This window comes from Tetranychus urticae, chromosome 3 (assembly GCF_039701765.1).
Source record: "Tetranychus urticae isolate SD_2017Ah chromosome 3, NJAU_TeUrti_SD_1.0, whole genome shotgun sequence".
Lineage (NCBI taxonomy): Eukaryota > Metazoa > Arthropoda > Arachnida > Trombidiformes > Tetranychidae > Tetranychus > Tetranychus urticae.
The window spans coordinates 11988411-12011478 of record NC_142960.1 but is presented as its reverse complement, the minus strand read 5'-3'; the positions used below and the strand labels follow the sequence as shown (position 1 = coordinate 12011478).

The 23068-nt window shown below is 30.6% G+C and overlaps 1 protein-coding gene across 1 annotated transcript in view; it reads right to left on the bottom strand.

Moving 5' to 3' along the window:
* The window catches only part of LOC107359692 (uncharacterized), a 55485-nt gene that overhangs the window by 24555 nt on the left and 7862 nt on the right, over window positions 1–23068 (bottom strand). The window contains exons 2-5 of the mRNA XM_089269334.1: window positions 15636–15698; window positions 14136–14648; window positions 12244–13280; window positions 6727–7540 (exon numbers count right to left, since the gene is read on the bottom strand). Coding sequence (XP_089125460.1) covers window positions 6727–7540; window positions 12244–13280; window positions 14136–14648; window positions 15636–15698 — 2427 coding nt within the window. The remainder of the gene's footprint in view (window positions 1–6726; window positions 7541–12243; window positions 13281–14135; window positions 14649–15635; window positions 15699–23068) is intronic.

Below are 23068 nucleotides of genomic sequence, written 5' to 3'. Positions count from 1 at the left end.
ACATTATCCTTCTCATTTCTCTCTCTTCTTCTCATCTTTATCCTTCTCTTACTCCTACTTCATCTCCAATCATCATCAACTCATCTTACCTTGCAATCAACTGTCTGACCTGAAAATTGAAAATTACAAGTTAATCAAATTTCATTCATTTCTTGCCAACTTTTTTTTTCCTCCACTTTTGTTTACCTCTTAGGGTCACTTCTTGGCTATTTTGTTTATTACCTGGCAAATTTGATTAGGCAAGTTCCTGTAGTTGGTTGGCCTTAACTGTTAACCATTTAAACATGATAATCTTTTCATTGATTATTATGATTAATTGTAAATGTTAAACCCAACCTCCAACTGACTTTTCATTCAAATTATTCAAGTTTACCCAAAGTTAACCTAAAATGTTTCAATTTTTTTAAATTGTTTTTACAGATCAATTTGAACGCCTTCAACCACTAATTTGATTAAAAGGTAAATCAAAATGAATTAATTCATTATTTAATTACATTTTCAGATTACAACATTTTCCATTTGATTTTCCAATGAATTTACTTGCAAACATTCAATAGCGAGACAAATTATTTAATCAAATAAAATGAAACTAAATCATGTTCATTTCAGTTTTCAATTTTCATGTTTTCACTTTAAATTTACTGTGAAATTGCTCCTTCATTTTCATCATTTTCATCCTTCTTCCTTCCTCTTGATGTTCAATCAAAATTGAATCCCAAAAACTGGCAAAATTACCAATTTTCAAGTCTATCAAATTTCACCTTAACCATAATAAAGATAATCACTAGCAATATAATCATCAAACTTCCAATAATAAGATCAAAAAACTGGTAAATTAACCAATTTGTAGGTTGAACCAATTTAACAGTTAATAAATTGATCAAGACTTTTTTCCCATTTTATTGTTTCTCCTGATTGAGTGAAAATTTAAAACAATACCAAAAAGGAACCATTTTTTCGTTGATTTTATTTGGATAATTGTTATTAATTGCTTTTCACTTAAATGTTTGATAATCATTTTAAACTTGATTTCCTTTCTTACCTTCTTAGGAAACGTTTACAAGCAAAATGATGATCATGATTCTGATGCTAATAATGATGGTAAAAAGTATAATAAACTAGCTGTTGAAAAGCTACTGACCATGTATAGACCTGGGTAATTGGACGATCCCTTGCCTCATCATCATTTTTATCATCATAAACAACATCTTTCTCTCTCTGCCTTTCGTGATAATAAGAATAAGAAGGAACCAAAAAAATGAAATAAAAATAATGATCTATGGATGCAGTTCGTATTTCCAATTGATCATAATTACGATCATCAGGTAATTATTTTGCTTAATTTTTCTTACCTTTTCCTTTTTTTCACTTTTGGACCTTTTTCTTCACATTTAGAGCGACTTTTGCAAAAAGCCTCAAGAAATATTCACATCCCTACCTAATCATCATCTCATCATCATTAAATTGTAATCTCTTTCAACTAACACCCATTGGTTAACCTGATACCGATAATCAAGTTTATTTTTCACTTTAACTTGAAACAAATTATTTCAAGAATCAAAAGTTCTGGTCAAATGATTGAGAAAAAAGTTGAAGATGATCAAGTTTTCATCATTTAAATGTTTAAGGTTTCATTTCAATTACTTGTTGAAAAATTGAAATCTCTTGCCTTGAATCTTCGATCATGAAATTCTCATTTATCAATCATATTGTACTCTTTCAATTTGACCATCAAATTACTTGGTTCATCTCCATTCCAACCCTTAAATATCAATCAGTAAATCATGTTATTACAATTAAAATGATTCTTTAATGTAAATCAGAACTTTTCGTCCAAATCATGACCAATCCCAATGCTTTTATTTTCAGGTTAAACTCAATCATTTTCAATCATTGTTTTCATTCAGATTAACATTTTTCCATGAGAATATTGATAAATGTCTAAAGTTCATCTGAATCAATCAAGTTGTGGATAAACATTTTCAGAGCAACAATAATGATGAAAAAGGTTTTGCATTAAAATCAATGATTAAATTGGACAATGAACATTAATTATAATGAATGTATGATGATGATAATGAGCTTATTAAATTGCCTAGAGACAATTGAATGGATTTATGAAAGTAATCAAAGTAAATCTGGAAACAAAACAAAAACTAAATTAACTTGCTTTTAATAGCTTCAACTTTTTTCATGAAATGAAATGTTGCTCATTTAAATCACTTTAAATAATTGTGAGAAAAATTGATTAAACTAAATTTAATTATTTAACATTTTTTCCCTTAAAATCAAAATAAAGACAAAATTCATTGTTTTCTTTTGCTTTTACATTGCAAATGATCGGTAACTTTGCTTACCTTAAGCTATTATCTTCCATTAGCTAATTAAGTTAATGAAATTAATTGTGGTTAGTCGTTATTAATGACTTTAACCAATCAATGTGAACATTATCAAGCAAGGTTATTGAATAATCATCAGAATCATTCGTCATTCAATATTTTCCAATCCATTTGTCGTTCATCACAAATCAATCATCTTTTTGTTAAAAAGTTAATACAAGGAAAATTTAGATTTTTTCGGAAAAAAGTTTTCCATGAAAAATTCAACAGAAATTTTGTTCAATTTCAATGTGAAATTCAGTTTTTCAAGTCATTAATTTTTCGAACCAAGGAAATGTTTCAAAAAGGAACTCAGAAAAAAAGTTCTTTGAAATTGTTCAGAATCTGAATAGAATTTCGAGAAAAATTCAAGATTTTCAAAGTTTATAGAAACAATGAAATTGTCTGAACTGATCAAGGAACAGAAAACTTGGATTTTTTGCATATTTTATCTCTTTACCTGAATATCACCTTCTCTGATTAATTGAATGTTTGTATCAATCAAATTTTGTTACAAAAATCAATTGAATTTCATGTCAATCTCAACATTTCTGGTTAACTGGTTAACTCTTGATTTTCTGGTTTTAATCACATTCCCTGGTTGGCTGGTTGGTTTTGTTTTGTTCGCTCCACTGTTCCTTGGCTTCACTGGTTAATCATAATTATTTATTATGTGTTATCATCATGATGATAATCATTTGAAAGTACGCATGTTAATTGTTTGTCGATTGTACCATTGGTTTAAACCATTAACCATTGCGTGTTATTACATTGTAATGTAAACAGTGAACATAAATAAACCAATTCAGTTTATCTTTACACTATCTTAAAGTATAGTCAACCTTTTCAGTTACATTGTCCTCTTTCCCTGTTTACCATGATTGGCTTGATTAAAATGATGCTCAAACCCATTTAGACATTATGATAATGACTGATCATTTGTGAATTTTCAGGGTAAAAATGTTAACAGAAAAGATAAACTAAACTGAAACTGTTTACTCAAAGGTACGAGTAAAAAGGCATTAATAGCTTTACTGTTTATTGAATATTTGTAAACACAACCAAATCATATCTCTTCATCTTGTTACCTTAACTTCATTTTCAGGTTTCAATGCTGGTAGTGAAAGTAAATTGTGGCTCATTTTTCCTATTGACAAGCAGTAATCATAACCAATTTAACCTTTCATGATCATCATTCAAGCCTGGAGCCATGTTTCATCTTCACTTTCAACAGCAACAGTCTTGCACATTTCTGTCAAACTTTTCATTACAATTTTATTAACTTCAATTATTCTTTTGATAATTTTTCAGCAAATTATCTCATCAAGAAACATGATAATCATCATCAATTGATTTACTCGTCAAACTGATTCTTCATTGATTTCGATGATCCGGTTTTGTGTGTAAATTTGCTGACCGTTAGTTTTGAGCCAATGTTAAGTAATTGCAACAAAAAACACTTGAGATGAATGTTGAGTTGAACTTTTATTTTTCCATTTTTTTCGATGAAAATTGTTTCCAATTCAACCCAGAAGCTACAATCTTTTTTTTACCTTTAATATGCTTTAAATCATAATTAGCTTGCGAACCAGACAAGAGACAATTAAATTAAATTAATTTGCTCTGGATGAAAATAACGAGGCAAAACTTGATTGTAACTATCAATGATTAAAATTAAGGGTAAATTAGAAGAGCAAGGAACTTGCCTTTGGGCAAAACAAGCTGAACAGCCAAACAAAAGAAGAAGAAAAATGAAGACAAAACAAAAAACAACTTTTTCATGTTAACTTGGAAAAGTCAATTTGAATTAATATTTTGAATGGAAAACAATTTTAAATGTTTCAACTGAAGTGACATTTTGAAGTTCATTAATAGGAAAACAATTACAAATGATTTAATGGTTAACATTTCAATAATAATCCAATTCACTTTCAATGTTCACCAACATTGTCAACACCAAATTGAATGAGCAATTACAGATTTTACCTTGAAAATTTCATTCCTTTTTCAATAATGAACAATTTAAATGTTAATCAATTAATCAACTGCAATTTGATTAGTAACTGTCAATTGAAAATGGAAATGATTATCATGCAATTTCAGGCATCAATTGAAAAAAAGCAAAAGTAGAAAAGTCAAAGTCGAAACTAAATTGTCTGGAAAACGATTCTTCTCCAATCATTTGACCGCAATTAACTTCTTAATCAAAATCAATGTTTAATTTGAAAAGCAAAAATATGAAAACAATTTAATAATAATTTGTAAACCCATTGAAGCAAATGATGAAAATGAATAAATAATGAAAAAGTTGTCAGCAATGAAAAGAGGAAATAAAATGGCAATAATTTAAATTAAAAGCCATTACTTTTGCTGCCATTTAACGCTGTTTTTTTTAATACTGATTGTTGGTTAAATTATTTCTCTGTGATTTATGATTAAACATTTATATTAGCCATTAATAATTGTCTAAAGCTTTTTGCTTTAAACAATTAAAACAACATTGTAACTAAACTTGATTAACATTGATTTAACCATATTTCCGTTTCATTGAAACATTTAATTGTTGTTGTTAATTAATGTCAATGATGGAATCAAAAATTAATGTTGAAAAAAAAAGGATTTTCATTTGTTTTAGATTCACTATTTTTCCCAGGTAAATGTGACTAATTTAATGGTTATTGGGTTGAAAACGATAAATGAATCTACGAACATTTGAGTGAATCAAATTTCATGTAATTTCATTGAATGTTATCATTAGCATGTTTTTTTGCCCAATTATTTACATTTTTTTACATTTCCCTTTGATTAATGATTGAATCTGTCAGGTTGAGAGGGAAAACTAGAAGTTGAAAGGAAAGCAACAAATTTTGTTATTAATCAATCAAATTATTTGTTTTCAGTTTTAATTAACAATTAGAAGAAGAGAAAAGATTGAGATGAAATAATCAGAAATCGTTTCTTCTCATGGTTAATATTCAATTCATCTTTGATCACCTTATTGCCGGGTTTACCTTTACATCATTATTAACATAATGATTACCATTGGAATATCTTTTGTTTTGCTTTTTCTTTCCTTTTCTTTGAAACTTATGTTTTCTCCCAACTTTAATCAATCGTTGCATTTGAAATGAATTTGTTGATGTTTCTGTTGATAGATTGATCAATCATTATTTTGGCAAGTTAAATGATCTTAATTAAGATCATCGATCTACTGTCAAAGTGGTTTTTGATTAACGTAAACATGTAACAAAGATGATGCTACAAGTGAAGGGAAAAAAGGTAACAAGAAGAGAAAGATATTTTCAATTTGAATGTTCCTCCTTTTTCTCACTCTTTACCTTCTCTTACCTTTCCTCATCTTTTATCCTTCACCAGCATCATTATCATCATAATCATCATCATCATCCTCCATCAGTAAAACTGCCAATTGAATCCTCACAGTTAACAGCTAGCAAACTTGTGTATACATTACCATAATTCATTGACCAGTCTAATAATAGCCCAATATTAAAGTCTAACATTGATTCATTGGGCCATTTAGATTATATGTATTCATTGTAATAATACTTTGATTGACTAAAAAAGCCATTTTCTAAGTTGGCTTTAGGCGCCAGTGGATCTGGTTAATTCAAATGGACATTGGATTCTCATTGCATTGTGGTTAAACAATTGGCTTGCCCTTTCAAAATCTGATTCTGATAATCATTTCAATCAGTGTTGCTTACAAACTGGATTGAAATATTTTAAAACTTTAGTCAAAGTCAAGTTCAATGGTTATAAAGCAAGACAAATCAGTAAAATTATTAAAAATCGGGTTCAATCTTGAAAATTTCACAGATTTTTAGTTCCATGATTTTTGCTGTTTATTAGATTTACAGACTTTGAGTTGGATTCTTATGCTAGCTTAGTTTTATGTCATTTTGGATGGATATACATCGAAAGGTTGAGTGATCTTGCAATGACCATATCGATGAGGATCGATCTGTTGACCAAAACTGGTTCGAGTATGAAATGTGTCATTTTACATTTTTACTGAAACTTTTTAAATGTTGAAAATATTGATTTTCAGAGAAACTGATTGAAACCAGAGTCCAAATACTGATCTTGTGTTTGGTTAGCTACAAATTGCGCAGTTTATGCAAAAAGTCATCGAGTCATTTTCCTAGTTTTATATGAACAGCTTGACATTTATGTTGACCCATTTGGTTCAACTTTTTAATTTAAAAACCAGGATTTACTTTTGGTCATTAACGATGGATCAATCGGTGTGCGAAAATGATCATTTGTTGAAATTAGAGTTGATCGCGATTCTCTTGATTGTATAATAAAATTATGTTGCTCATCTTACCTGAACTCTTGCCTCGGCTAGATCAAGTTTAGATGCAAGGGATTCCCTCATGAATACATCTGGATAATGAGAGGCTTCAAAGGCTTTCTCCAGTTGCTCCAGTTGCCATGAATTGAAATTGGTTCGGGTTCGACGTCGCTTAGAACTGCCATCTTGCGAATGATCATGATCATCATCATCAACCAAACATCTACCCATGTTGGAATCAGTTGATGAAGTACTTCGGTTACTGTGATTGGAAAGGTCAGAGTTACCGTTAAGATGGTGATGAATTACACTCAATGGTCCAGAGTTAATGGTATTGGTTAAATTGTTGATCAAAACATTTGAACCAGAATTGGAACCGTGAAGTCGACTATTAAGGTGAATCTGTTGTTGAGATTGAGACTGTTGAGACTGTTGATGGTGAACATGGTGATGAGCGTGTTGTGATGATGATTGCTGTTGATGATGTTGATTGTTCCCACTAGAATTATTACTTTTATTAACACTATTACTATTATTACTATTGTTACTAACATTATTATTATTACTATTACTATTTGAATTATTTGAGTTGGAATTTGAACAATTATTATTATTATTATTTGCAGGATTACTTGAAGCACTATTATTATTACTTGGATTTCGATCTTTAATTATCATCGGATGATAAGCACAATCACCTGGAAGATCTGAGCATCGACATGAACCCAAGAAGCCGGTTCGCGAAAGAGGATGTTCAAGACACCTCAAAGTGTGTCCACCGGGTTGAGATGCCGATGAATAACCCAAAGCTTTAAGGCCTGGAAAAGGTTGACAGAAAAGGTTTTTAAAAGGTAAAATAATGAAAAATTTAAAAGAGGTGAGAAATGATGAGAAATGACAAAAATTCAATCTCTAAATCAGTTGAGAGGGAAAAGGTGAAAAACGTTGCATTTTCAGTAAAATTGACTCTTGCCAGAGGCAAAGACTCGAGTTGCTAAGTTTTGACTTTTGTTTCACTTAACATTTGCCAGCTTTGCCTCTTCAACATATTCAACATTCACTATCCTAGAGTTTTGACATTGAAGTTATGCATTTATGAAAGGTAACTTGGCACACCTAACATGTAACAAGATATATTTTTGTGTTTTTTTTTGTTTTACCTTTCTAATGTTGAGAGTTGTTTGATTTGCTTTCATCTTTTGTCATTTTTTTTATTTACCTCTCAATCAAAGGCTATTTCAATGGTTAATTGCATTCTTACCTTGGAATGGATAGCCGGTTAAAAAGGGCCAAATGCTCAATGGATTTGTTGCCGACATTGTCTTTGTTGTAGTCTGATGTTTATGCTTATCAATGGTTATTTGCAATCAAATACTATCGATACTTTGCACTGAACAAATTAACATGAGATTCATTGAGAAATTGTTGAAAACTAAAGTAACACTTGAAGTGGCTAACTGGACAAAACACTGAAAACGAGAAAACTGATGAAATTAATAATCCAATTCAATTGTGATTCAAAGCACAATCCAATATTTGAATCACAAATTTGCAAAAATTAAAAGCAAATTAAACAAAAATTTCACATGAAAATATGAACAAAGTAAAACTTTAATCACTATTGAACTTTACACTTTTAATTTTGTTAAATTTTTTCAATTTGATTTGACAATTAATTGTTGACTGTTGACTGTTGTTGTTGTTTATGTTGCTCTGTTAGTACTGATTGTTTCACGTTTGATGATCTTATTGTGATTTGTGTTATTTCATTTACTATTAACTGTTAAGTTGCTGTGTTGATCAACAATGAACAAAAAAAGGTTAAAATGTAAATAATGAGATTCGTTTAACATGAAGAGTCTATCCTTTAATACGTTCATTGGTTACTATTAAATTGAAGGTGGTTACAATCAACTACAGAACTGGTTTCCATTGGACTATCATAAATACATTAAGGCGGTGACAAAAGTTGAATATAACAGTTTCCAGTGTGCTTGTTAGGGTGGGCCATTGAAGCGTTTATGGGTTCAAATTTTGGTTCATTTTATGGACTTGGTTCAAGTCACTTCTCATCACTCAGTCTCCATCTAGTGAGACTCGTTCATACAATTGATTCACAAATTACACTTCTCAACTTGAATTTGCTTTCGAGCTTTCATTTGAAAAATTTTTTTCCATTTTCTGTTGAAAGTTATGAAAATACTTAATCAGTCTTTCAATTGTCTTGACTAACTAACAATTCAATCTTATCCATCTATGGACTTGTTAATTGATATTGGTCAATGTTTTGGTACTTAAACTATACAAGTCACCATTACGGTCAATCTTTTTTTAATTTTTGCCTTTTTTCTTAATTTCAAGTTTATTGAGTTAATGATTGCAAGGAAAAATTCAAAGCTACTGAAAAATCATCAAAAATTCTGAATCATTTACAGTTTGACTCCGTATATTTTGATTTTTTGGAGTGCTGACATCTATGTGAACTACAGGGGGAAACAATTAATTTTACAGTTTAGACAGTTAGTCCACTCTAATGATTCCCCCTGAAGTGAAGGGTAGAAAGGCTAAAGAAAAATCAAAATACAAGGAGTCAAACTGTAACTCGTCTAATTAGGTTTGTTTAATTAACTAATGATCCAAGTTTGATGATAGTAATAGTGCCATCTGCTAGACCAATACACTACTAAATATTGTAAGTTAAACTTATATCCACCAGGTGTTGTTAATAGCTTTTAAGGCGCCACTTTTGATATTTAATTGAGTGGTTGAACAAAGAGTATTAAATGGAGACTGGAATTTCCTATGGAGACTAATTTCTTGATTAATTGACTAACGGTTGCTCATATTTTCTTGAAATTGATAAAATAGACTAATAATCCAATATACAATATTTGAAAATCATTGAAAAATTATGAATAAATATCAAAATGGGGAAAATTAAATTCTGTATTCATAAAGCAATAGAGTTAGTACAAGAGTTATACTCTTTGACTGAATCCAGGAATTTTTATTATCTCTTTTCAATTCAAAATTCTGCTTATTTTATTTCTGATTCATTTGAGATTTCTCATTGATATAACCTTAAAATTTTTTATTTTACATCACAATCCGAGCATCGGCAGACACTTGAGCGTTTCTTTGTCTTACTTGTTAGAAAGAAATGAAATGAAATGAAACGATAAAATTAATCAATTAAAAGTTGATATATTTCCAGATGCTATTCTCTGATTATGATTATTGACAAGTTGAATTTTACAAGTTTTGCAGGTTGAACAATGGCCACAATTGACCAACAACCATAGTCAGATTAACATTTATAAACTCTTGTTTTGGCACAAATTATTTTTAAAATTATTTTGTTTTCATAATGAAAACTCTCTATCAATCAAATAAATTAAAATGGTAAATTGTTAATCATTACAGTTAGAAAGAAAAAAAAATTACATCTTAATTATTTACAATAAATTAATCGGAAGAGTTTCATTCAATTTAATTTTACAATTAATTTAAACTGTTCTCTTCTCTCATTTTTCACTTCAAATTATTTGAATCTTTATTTACATTCATTATTTCAATCAAATAATTCATAATCAGATTATTGTTAAATATCATTTAGTTTCTCAATGATTTCTCATGATTAACTAACATTATTAACATTCAATCATCAATAACATTTTAAATTGCAACTCAAACTATTAGAATCATAATAACATTATTTAAATATTGACTATTCTCAATGAATTAGTTGATGTTTAGTTTCATTTATTTTGTGATCTTTCAAGTTCTTTATAAGATGAAAGATCAATTGAAAGTTGATTTTTTGATTGTTTAAGATGATAATGAATAAAGCTTCAATGGTCCTAATCATGACACTGAATCCAAATGGACATCATTTTCTTGATCAAAAGGTTGACTCGAATCTTGCTTTTCCTTTCCCTTGAAATAATCCAAATAATTATTGAACCAGGCAACCAGATTAGATGAACGGAAGAGGAGCGACCAAATGATATTAATTAGTGATGTTTGACATTAAATTTTGGCAAATTTTGGGCAACATAATGTCATTAATGTCTTGCCTTTTGTTGAATGTCTAGTGATCAGAACATTGAAGAGGAATCATTTCACCAGATTGATTATTCTTGTTGAGTAGTTTATACTGACTGATCATGAGGATCGATTCATTGATTAGTTGAGATCGATTTTGAAAAGCAGTGAGAAATATGGTGAAAAAGGTTGAATGTTTGGATAAAATGTGCAATAATTAATGTAAAATGAATAAGGTTGACTTGGAGGGAAAGGCTGTTAACCTAATTAATTTGGGTAAAAACAACTAAAATCATTGTAATAGTTGATTGGTTTGATGAAAAAGGGTAACTTAAATAACCAATTGATTTCTTGCATTACATTGTTAGTTAATCGGACTATCTATTGATTGAGAGTGAATATTGGGATTGATTGACTTTTGTTTTCATTTTTAGAGCAATTTTACTGACAATTAAATTTATCAATCATCAATAATAACGAGTAAACTTGGAGTAAAAAATGATTCAACTTGAAAGTGGATTGTTGAAGGAAAAGGTTGATTATTGCTATCTTTTTGTCAGAACTATTTTCAATGATTTGGATTCAGATTGAGGAACATGTAAAAAATAATGTTTTCCCTGTTAACAGCAATTTACAGCAGTTTGAAGCAAATGTAAAACTGGACTGATTAGTCGATATTAATCGGGTTAAAAATAATCTGTAAATTATCAAGTGAGCAACTTCAATAACAATCGACATTCGAGTGATTTGATTATCGATGTAAACATGAAGAAATCTTTTTTTGTGAAAAGGTCAAAGACACTAAAAAGGCAGAGTGAAACGGTGTTACTGGATCGATAAGTTACTGGATCAATATTGGACTGGAAATGAGTTGAAATTTGCTTGTTTTTCCTTCCTCATTATGTTACTAGAAATTTTCGTTTCATGATATGTTTACTGATTCATTTGACAGGCTGCTAAGTTTGGGTTTTTCACACTGAAAATAATAATGAAATAATCAACTGTGAAATCAGGATTATCTTTTGATTAAAGCTGAAGAGTGAAGGTGATTAATTGAAGTTTTTGTTTTCACACAAAATCTGCTTCAATTAAATTTGAGGAAACATTTTGAAAGATTGATTATGTCAGAAAATGAGATTGAATTGGTGGGAAAAGTTACATGGAAAGATGAGTTATTGTGATTCGAAAAGGAAAGGCACTCATCATTATTATTATGATTCTTGACTATTTGTCTCCTCCCTGATTATCATAAAATTATCCCTCTCAATTAACTCAATAGATACATTATATTGCCAATGAAATGATAAAAGATGACAGTCTCGGTTAACTTGCTGTAATGGAAGAAATCAAATGATAAGATGAATTAATAGTGGATTTAAGGGGTTAAACATAATAGAGATTTTACAAGAGTTGATTAATTAACTGTTAAGAGTTAAGTGTACTTCTAAGTCTGGGCTGCTTTTTGTTTTACCTCGCGATTCACTGTTCAATTTAAATGTAATCAACTAATGGTTTCTCCATTTACCCTTTGAAACTAGATTTTTAGCCTTCATGAAAGCATTTGAAAGTCTGGAAGAGCTGGTGAAATGATTTATTGGTGATGATGAGGGTATTGATGATCGAGTCTGAGAAGTGTCCAATAAAAATTTAACTGAATCACGTCTTGAATCATTTTTTTCTTCATCTAATGATGTCTCCTCGTACATCAGACCTACATCATTATTCTCTGTCTCTTCTTCTTCCCCTTCATCATCCTCCTCCTCCTCCTCTGAACTCACTTCATCATCACTGTAATGATAATCATTTTCATCATTGACTTCTTTGTGACCAGTAGCACCTAATTTCTCAGTTTCTTTGTTCTCATCTTCCTCTTCACCATTATCACCATTTCTTGAAGAGGATAACTTTTCTTTTAATTGTTTCCTTTTTGATCGATAATTGTAGGATGTCAAGAAAGATGGTGCAAAACCAGCCATGGAAGATGCACTTTTATGAGCAACCATTTCATCAGTGCAACTTTCTTCATGCCACTCATCTTTTTCATCGATAGGCAGTAGTAGAGAAGTCGGTCGACCCGAAGGCACATAATGTCCTCGTCTCCGTCGATGAGCTAATCGATGGCGTCTCTTTCGATTGATTTGGAATTGCCAAGGATTAGGAGCAGTTGGACAAATGGGTGTGAAGGAAGAGGAAGGAGATGAAGACGAAGGAGAAGGAGAAGTTACTAAGGTTGATGAGTCAGGTTGATGAGGCTGGTCAGTATATGAGCTTGAGAGCAATGGCGATGATACAGAGGTATTTGAAGATGAAGCAGCAAAAGAAGACTGTAAAAAACCGGAAATAATTGATGGACTCTTTGAAGAAGATGGTGATGATGAAGTTGACGGTGAGCAAATTTTGGCTGATAAATTTCGAGTTGAACAAGAGCTAGTTCCTGAGCTGTTGGTTTCATCATCATTTCCGTTTATTGAATGTTTGCAGATGCAATGTTTATGAAGGACACAACCTGAGCCAAGGTTAAGGTCAGTTTTGAACAAACTGGACTGTAAAAGAGAAAGAAAAAGGATAAGAATTAAATGTTCAAGACTTGATAGGGCAACGAAAATAACTTGAAGTTAAAATGAAAGTCAAGCTGTTAATAATCATAATCATAAAAAAATAAGTTCATATCGTTTAGAAAGATTCTCATTGCAGATATAAACTTATCAATTAACCTTCTGCATATTCTTAACCTCAGATTTGAAATACAATTAGTCTCGCAACATTTTGCTGTATCGGAAACTTGGGTGTTAAGTTTTTTTATAGCAGTAAATGCTACAATCAGCTAGTACTGTGATAAGTTTCTAACTAGTATTTTTCATTCATGGCTGGTTTATTCATTTCTAGAATAAGTATACACGTTGATTGCTTATAAACGATTACAATTATCTCTTGGATATGCTATTGATTTGGTTAATTATTAATACAATATTATTATCTGCATTGTGGCTCCTAAATTAGGTCTCACCATGTTATTATCAATCGTATAAATATTTCAATCGATAATTCCATGTGAATGAAATGTTGTAATATTTTTCATGCTTATTGAGGTTATTTTTTGTTTTGTTTTGTTTTTTTTGTAGTAAAACTATAGCAATGATAGTAATAATACTATAGTAAAATATGAAAGAAAGGTAAAAAATACTATCTTGATTGTAATATACTATCATACTTCATAAATCATTAGCTTTTATAGTATTCTAAAGGCTTTTTTGTAATTTATTGATTTTCCTAATAGCTGGAAGTTACTCTGAAATATTATTTAAAATGTAACAATTATATCAATATAAGGCGCCTGATGAATTGAATTTTGTGATTGAATGATTATTACAGGAATCTTCATAAATAGCAGTTCTCACCTCGGAAGATACTGTTGGTGTACTAACAATGGGCGATGAAGCTGCTGAAATAGGACTTTGACCAGTAACCTCGTAACCAAAGGAATCATAGTTACGTGCCCAGACAGCCCGTTGCTCTCGAAATACTTCGGTAACTGGAGAGACTGGACTTGTTATGGGTGAAATGAAAAATGGATTGTTGCCTAAAGGTGAGTTGATAGAACCCGTTGTACTGGAAGAAGATGATGAAGGTGAAGGAGAAGTTACCAGCGATGACCTGCTGTGATGGTGGTGATGATGATGGTGACCTCCAACTGCAGATACATGATTTCTCAGAACAGTTCCAGTATCGATTCCACCTTGGCTCGTTTGTTTCAATCGCAATATCTTGGCTCGACAAATGACGCACCTCAAAGGAAGCAGTCTCTGACTAACAGCAACCTGGATAGTTTTAACAAAACATTTACGGCAAACAACTCGATGACCACAAGGAAAAGTTTGCATTGTCGCTTTGGCACTTATACAAATGACACACTAGAATAAAAGGGAAAAAAGAAGCACAAAGTTAGATTTAAATAACAAAAGACGAAAAAAATTAGACCAAATTATGTTACACACAAGATAACGAAAAAAATGGCTCCATTACTGGACCATAAACCAGTGGTTAAGCCAGTTTCGGCTTCAGATCATTAATCACATTGTCACGATTTCGATTCGGAACATTTCAATCAAAAAACAATAAATTCAAAAACTAATATCGTGACGATATAGCTTCGGAATCTAATATCGTCTAAGAGCATCGTTTAAAATTCAATGCATGTTTGACTTTTGAAGCGGGAAAATGAAAAGCAGCTTTAATCAGCGCCATCTTAACGCTTTAAGAGGAATCTTTTTCTTAGCGAAAGATAAACAATTCATCTTTCTTTTTAATTAATTATTTTCTTCGTCAGATGGCGACTAAAAACTGCATCAAATGATTTTCCTCATTACGCCTCTAGTTTTAAATTGTGATTAACGTTTATAAATTGTTTTTATTAAGTGATTCTTCAATCTGTTTAATCTTGTTTCAGCTACCTTTCTGTTTAATCTACATATATAATTTATCGTATTCAGTAATGATCGCAGCCTGTTGTTTCTTTAAAATGTAAACTCAATCCAAGCAATCTGGTTAAGTCTATATTCAAATTATCCTGGTAATTTATCAAATTAGAGTTACCAGAGTTTAAGTCGATGAAAATTGAATTTTTTATCTATTCAACCTAATCTAACCCATTATGTTTCGTATACAATAGCTTAATTTAAATTCTTTTCATTAATCAAAATCATGATTGATTCTCCAATTATTAAGGTAAGGCGCAAAGACTTTTTTATTTACAAGGAGAAATTAATTTATCATTGTCAACCTGGATTGAAAATTAATCGTGTGAACCTCGTCTGGGTAACCAATCATTTTGTTAACTCTTTTTTACTTTTTTATATCTTATTAGATTTTCAATTGTTATCGGTCTGTATTCATCTTACCTCTTCATCAGGAGTTGAAGCCAATTCTGAATCATGTTCCTCCAATTTATTCAACAACTTATCCTGTAATCAAAAAAGAAACAAAAAAGATGGACAAAAAAACGTGAGTAGAAGAACAATTTTTCAATAAAAATCTATAAATTATTAACCAATTATTCTTTTAATTTGTAGCTGGCCATAAATGACCAATAGCCAACCAAGCTTCATCAATTTGAACAAAGTATTGATTGAGAAAAGGATTGGACTAAACTGGATTGCCTTTACCAGCTTCATCTTGCGTGTTATTTTCAAGTCAACCTGTCAACTCAAAGCCTTTTTTATCCATTTTTGATTGAGCCTTGGTCAATGAACAAAAGTTGGACAAAGAAATGCAAAAAAATTTGATTTCGAGTTAAGATGTGGGTTTTGTTGGTAGGGCAGGTAAACCGAGCCCATTAGTGCTATTAAAAAATTATCCGATGGACAGAACTCTCAACTCGAAATCAAAATTTTTTGCACTTTAAAGTACTTCTGTAAATGTCAATCGCATCAAGTATTAGATAGAGTCAAGTTGAAAGCAAAGTAAATATAATTATCGTTATACCTATCGATGGCTTCTCAATTGTATTTGTCCACTTTCATTGGGATTCATCCTTATTCAACCTACTTTGGTCTGATCAAATTACTCCACTTAATCCTGGATTACAATTAAATGAAATTGTTTTCTAAGTTATGGGTTTTTTTGCTCATTTAATAATGTAACTGTGGTTGTTGTAAATGTCAACCAAAAAGATATCCACCCAATAATCATGATTATCTGATCAATTTCTGATTTTCACTAAGAAATATTAATGAAAGTGAAACTTGATCTGACAATTTACATCATAAACCACAATTTGATCATTAAGACTGAAAACCATTGTTAATATCATTTGCTCACGAGAATCCCGATAACATGGAAAAAGATGGACTCAACTAATTGTTACCAAAACACCCAAAAGTCCAGTTAATTAGTTAACTTGATCACAGAGCAAAACCAACCTTTCCAGTAAGTGCTCTTGGTTACAATTCAACGGTCAGTTTGACTCTTTAATCATTTTAACTCAATTGCTTGCAACTGTCAGTCAAGATTCCCTTAAAGTGTGATCTTCCAAGATGAATTTTCCCTTACTTTCCGAGTAAAATATAATCTTTTGAAACCTTTTGTCTTCCCTGACGATAACTCTCAAGATAGAGTCTCGAGTGAGTGTGCAAACCTTTTTACTGAAATTAAATTTTAAGCTCAAAACAAGTGAAAATAATGATGAAAAGCCAACCACATGAAATGTCTATTCCAAATGTCTAACCAAGTCTCATCTTCATCAAAATGATCATCTTCCTTCTATTACTTTTAATCTTCTTGAGCCAAGATTTGTTTCTCTTCTTTTTAGCTTTTCAACTATCGATGGCTGAATCCATTTATTCAGAGAATTGCATAGTTTCTTTACAAATAATGGAAGCTAAACATTCTCATTCTCATCATTCCTTCATCTCCATCCCAGTTGAAGCATCCTTTTCTCATCCCTATTCCTCTTCAATTACATCTTTATTTTTTCTCCCTTTTACTTATTCTTCTTCTCATTCTTATAATCTTTGAATCGTTATCAATATAGATTAACAAGCATCCTGACTTATAATCAAGAATTATCGCCAATCTTACATGTTATTAAATGGCAGAACGGTTAATGTTGATGATTTAATCGAATCAACTAATCAAAAGATTGATCAAACTCTCAAAGGCAAAAATCATTTAAACATTCAAACCAATTGATTGTGCACAACAATAAGCTAATGAATAACAATTGAAGCAATACAATGACAAATTCATAACCATGAATTAACCTCAATAAAGCGGAGCAATAAAAAAATTGGCAAAATAATCGGATTACTTTGGATATTGAAATGAAACTCAAGGGAAGGCAAAAAGTTAAATTATACCGTTGATTCAACATGGACAATAATATTACTGATTGTTCAATCTTAACCCATAAATTGGGTGTAACCAGAAAAACCAGAAAATGAATCAATGATTGCAACCCAAGAGCAGCTGTTTTCAGAGTGATTTTCATGTTGATACAACAAATTGTTTAAAAATGCGTCTAAAATGGTTTAAAGTTATATTCAAATTTCACCCAAAACCAGAATAATGGGATTTAATGGCTCAAGGTTTAACCTTAAAAAGACATTTTTGTTGTCATTTTACTTCAACTTTACCCAATTACAATGTAATTTATATTTTACGGTTCACTTTGGTAATCATCATTATCATCATTTCATGTGACTTCATTAATTAAAATATGCTTGCGGTTCAATGATTAAGGTTGTTACTTTAATTTGCTTTTTGTGTGCATTTGACAAATTAGTTTGGACAAACTGACAATTGTTGATACCAATAACAATGAAAAGGTTGACAATCAAGTAATTAGACTAGACAGTAAAGCTCAAGAAAATCAAAGGTGCAAAGGAAAAGATTATTGTTATTCTTTTTACCTTTTTTTCTCAGGGAAGAATAAACAAAAGAACCAGAAAAACTTGAACCTTTCATGATGAGTTTTAATCTTTTGTCAAACGTTAATCCAAAATCATAATAAAACTATAATTCATTTTGCAACCTCTAACCTTTAGCATGTCTGGTTAAACTGTGTGGGTTTCAGTTTATTGAAGGTTTCATATTAGTTTAGTCTTGAAATGAAACTCATGTTTTGGTTTTGTGTTTGAAGAGCATTTTCATTCAATAATCAATTTAATTAGAAAAAAATTTCTATCAAACATTAATTATCATGTTTGGAATGGTTATGTCTCTAGGATTTCTTGGAGTGAAAATATTTTTTTTGGGTTTTCCAACACATTTCGCATTGATTTTGAGTATTGGAATGATATTAATAAGAAGATGAAGAAATGGTTGAACTTGTTATTGGGAGGAATTCAGGTAAAAATGAATTTATCCGTCATTCAATATTGACTCGACTGGAAACATTGATAGACATTGATTTGCTTTTTTTGCTTGTTTTGGGTTGGAATAATTTCTATTCACTTTCAAGTGTCGATTGATTGATTGAAATGGATTAATTATTTCACTGATTGGTTATTATTAAGATGATGACAATTGTCACTTATTATTGACTAGAGTGCTTTACATTTGTTGATGGATTGATTTTGGCTGCAACTTGAATAGAGATGGAATCGGTTCAATTGTAATGCCATTATTGATACGTTGAATGAAAGTCAATGGCGAAAATTTATTCAAGGTTTAGATGATTGAGTTTAGTTGGAGGATAATGAGGTATGAAAGGTAAAGGAGGAGATGAAGGAAGGGATTGATTGACAATGATAAATGGATTGAAAATGGGAAAAGGTGAAAGGTAAAGAATTATGATGAAAGATTCTCAGTTTTTTTGGGAATGTCAAGGAAAAGTTTCTGTATTTTGCAAGCTCAGTGGATGAAAGGAATATCAATTTTCTTGGAATTATCAGGACAAGGAAAAACGTAGACGAAAAAGAACAAAAAACGTTTTTACAAAATATCGAAAAATGACAAAATTCTAGTTTTGATGTGATTCAACAATGCCAAATGATCAAGTCTGGAAAGGATATTCTTGTTATTCGTTCATTTGTATTTGTACACTTAATGTTACACTTTGAGTTTATATGATTTACAATTTATTTACAATAAAACAAGTTTTAATTGAAATGGCTTTCATAATTAATTGATCAACTACTAAGAGGCATTTACGGTGTCACCTAATAGCCAAAAGTTATCGTAAAAATACAAATTCCCTGTACATTGAGGGAATAGTTTTTAAAATGGTTTGAGTTGTGGTTCAGTAGAGAGGGATTTATGTTGTGATACAGACTTATTGAAGTATATTTTTGAGATTGAATTGAGCCTATTTTAGCGAGAATAAATTCGTACTTATTTTTAGATCAAAAATAATAATTGTTCGTAATATCGAATGAACGAAAGTAAGAAAGACTGAAAATAAGAACTGGTTGTTACCAAACTTGATCGATCAATGAATTAAAATGGTTCTTCCAAATGGAAATGTATTTAACCAAAGTCGGCTTATAAAGTTTAACCAATTGATGAACAAGCAAAACTAATGTAAAATAAAATTGATCGATAACTGATTATTCTTAAGCTTCTTTTGTAATTGTTGCCAATTAAATCATTCATCGGGCTTCAACATGTTTTATTATTGTTTCACGATGAGGTTACACTGAACAACATTTTTCATAACAATTGATTAACAATGCTGCAATGGCTGACAAGGTCTACACCGAAAATAAAAGAAGAGAAAAGGTAAACTCAATTTAGATGAATCTAGGTCATGATCAGAGTATCTCATGGGAAGTAAACCAGAATCTCAATGAACCAATAAAGTGGTAAAGGTAGACAGTGAAAAGAAAGCAGAAAGTAATGTTATTATGAAAAGACTGGGATTGAAAGTGGCAAGATTTGGTCCAAGTAAATATCCAGATTAAAATTGCAACCAAAAAAGTAAAAAACTAATCAGCATTTTGAATAGCAATCAACTTGAATGGTTGTATAAAAGTTGGTTAAATTGGTTTTTAAACGACTTTCACCAGCTTCTAATATGCATTTTAATCATGAAAAAGATCGAGACGAATCTTGGAATCAACAGAATCTTGTTTACAGTGACTGTCGTTTTACCATTGAATTATCACATTTTTTGGGTTTACTAATGCAAACCCAATTTGCTGGTTCAATGTTTAATGAGTGTTGCTGTGAAATGCATAATTAACATGTAATTAGTATTGTTGAGTCAAGAAACTAGTGATTATCTAATAATGAAACAATTCAATGGAACAACAAAATCTGTTTCATTTAATAGCTAAAAGATGGGATCGATAAATATCGATGTTGCCTTTTGTATTAAATAATGTTTCGTTTTTGATTCAATTCTTCATGGTTTGTCAACTATAGGTGTTTCCGATGAAAAATTTATTGAGATTGAATCCGATTCAATGTCAATAAATTGTGACGTTTTGTGACGTCACAATGGATTTTTCCGGTGAAATGTTAATTGGATTTACTTCCGGTAACTTTTTTTGACCTGTGAATGTTTTTTTCAGCCGTTAGATCATTTTTAGAACAAATTAAGTCCAAAAATGTCGATGTAAATTGATCTGAATCGACTTTTTTGGATCTAGATAACTCGATCCATTTTTCATCGGAAACACCCTATATCTGCCATAATATTTGATTGCAATTGAAAAGATTAGCAAAAATAAAGTCAATTCAATGAAATGTTTACAAATTATTTCAAGCACTCTTCATGAATTGTGTGAAGTTAATGCATTAAAAATAGACTTGGAAAATATCTCGTGTAATAACATTTTGATAAATGTTGGGAAAACTTTGAAATTGTTATTTTACCAAAATTGATGAAATTTTATTGACTTTGGCAGGGAAGGAGAAGGGAAGTTTGATTCATAAATGTGGAAACTGTTTGACAACATTTTGATTGGTTTGACAGGAAAGTTGATTGGAATGGACTTTTCATTCAATCTTCAAGTCTAATGTTACAATGTTGATGACCTAAGAAAAGGCTAAATCTTACAGAAAAGTTTATCATATTTTCATCTTGATTTGTTCATTCTATCTGCGCTTGGATTTTACTTTTTCATGGTAGTTATACTCTCAAATTGCATGAAAAGCATCAACAATGTTTGATCAGAGTCATTGTAGCAAACAGTCAACATTGAACGAAACATTGCGAAGTTTTATGACTGATCTTGCATGTTTAAAACTAATAAGCATAAAGATATTATATTTTAGTTGTTATTAATAAATGGTTCTCTGCATTGTTACGTTAGTTAAGTACATTTAAACAGCAATCATATTGTATTATAAACATGAGAAAAACTGCTGTTTGGCGTAAGAATGATGACTGTAGAAGATGCCATTCTTGAAATATCGAGCCTTAAAGTTTAAAGACCAATGGCCATAATCAAGAGAACTGTTGCTAAATTGTTAAAAAAGTTTAATCCAATATTTGAATAAAACATTATTATGGGCGTATATTAAGTTTCAGCTCTCTAACTTATACGGTCATGGAATGAAACGGGTTTAACGAAAAATCGAACTTACCCGTTTTACATAAAACAGTAACATTTATTCTTCAAAATCTTTGCATTCCCTGGTTGGTCATTAAAAATTATATGAGTGAGCTTAGTTATATGAAAAAATCTAATTCCATAATTGCACTAAAGGCGATCAAAACTTTAACTTCGATCTCGATTTTCTCGAGAACTGTTCACTAGATGAATGGTTTAAAAGCACCAAAGAACTCAGTTTGAGTGTGATAACAAACACACCAAGTCTCAACTCTTTACTCAAATGTCTTTGACAACATTCTTTGACTTGCATTTATAAGTTTAACCAGAAAATTTACCAGTTTACCAAGATTTGGGTTGAGATGAGTTTGTTTTGTTAAATAAGTATTTACTCGTTCATTTATAACCCAAATATTACGACCTGAATGCTATAATTTAAATTTATTGAATCGAATCGAATCATTAGTTACTAAAACATGAAATTGGTGCAAAAATGATGAATGTAGGTGCTTGCATGTTCGAAATATCGAGGCTCAAAGTTTAAAGATCAATTGTAAAAAGCCAGAGAACAGTCAATAAATTAGCAAAATTTTTTCATTGTGCTTGTGCCGTAACAACTTTTATTCACAGATACTAAGTTTTAGCTCTTTAACTCTTGAGGCCACAGAATGCGCCAGGTTTATCAAAAAATTGATCTGATCTGTTTAACAGAAAACAAATGTTTTTATTCCTCAAAATAAGTGCATCCCAGGGTTGGCCATCAAAAGTTACATCAGTGATTTTAGTTCTATGAAAAAATCTGGTTACACAGTTGAACAAAAGGCGATCGAAGTTTCAACTTTGACCTCAATTTTATCAAAAACAATGAATTGAAAAAAATTTTTGATAGCATTAGCGGACTCTGCTTTTACAAAACTACAAACGCAAAAGGTCATAAATCTAAAGTAAAAGCTGTTAGCACATATTCACCACTTGTGCTGCAGCATGCACCAGGATATGAAGTGACAAACATAACTATTGGAAACTCTTTAATTTCATGCTAATATCATACCGACGCTTAGCTAGACTCTTAAAGGTTTTCAAGCACTAATGACTGTAGTTTTTATGCCTTTTTAAATCCTCAAAGTCCCGACTTTTAGCTCAAAAGTCAAAGTTTTGTACAAACTCCTTTGACAATGCTTTGCAGTTCTTGTAGTTCTGAGATTCGCTGTGATTAACTATTTGTAAATATTGTATCTGTAACTAATCCCAGAATTCATAAATCATGCATCATTTTATTCGATTCATAATATCTTAATCTCTCTAATTATTTTCCCTTTCTTCTACAATGTACTTTG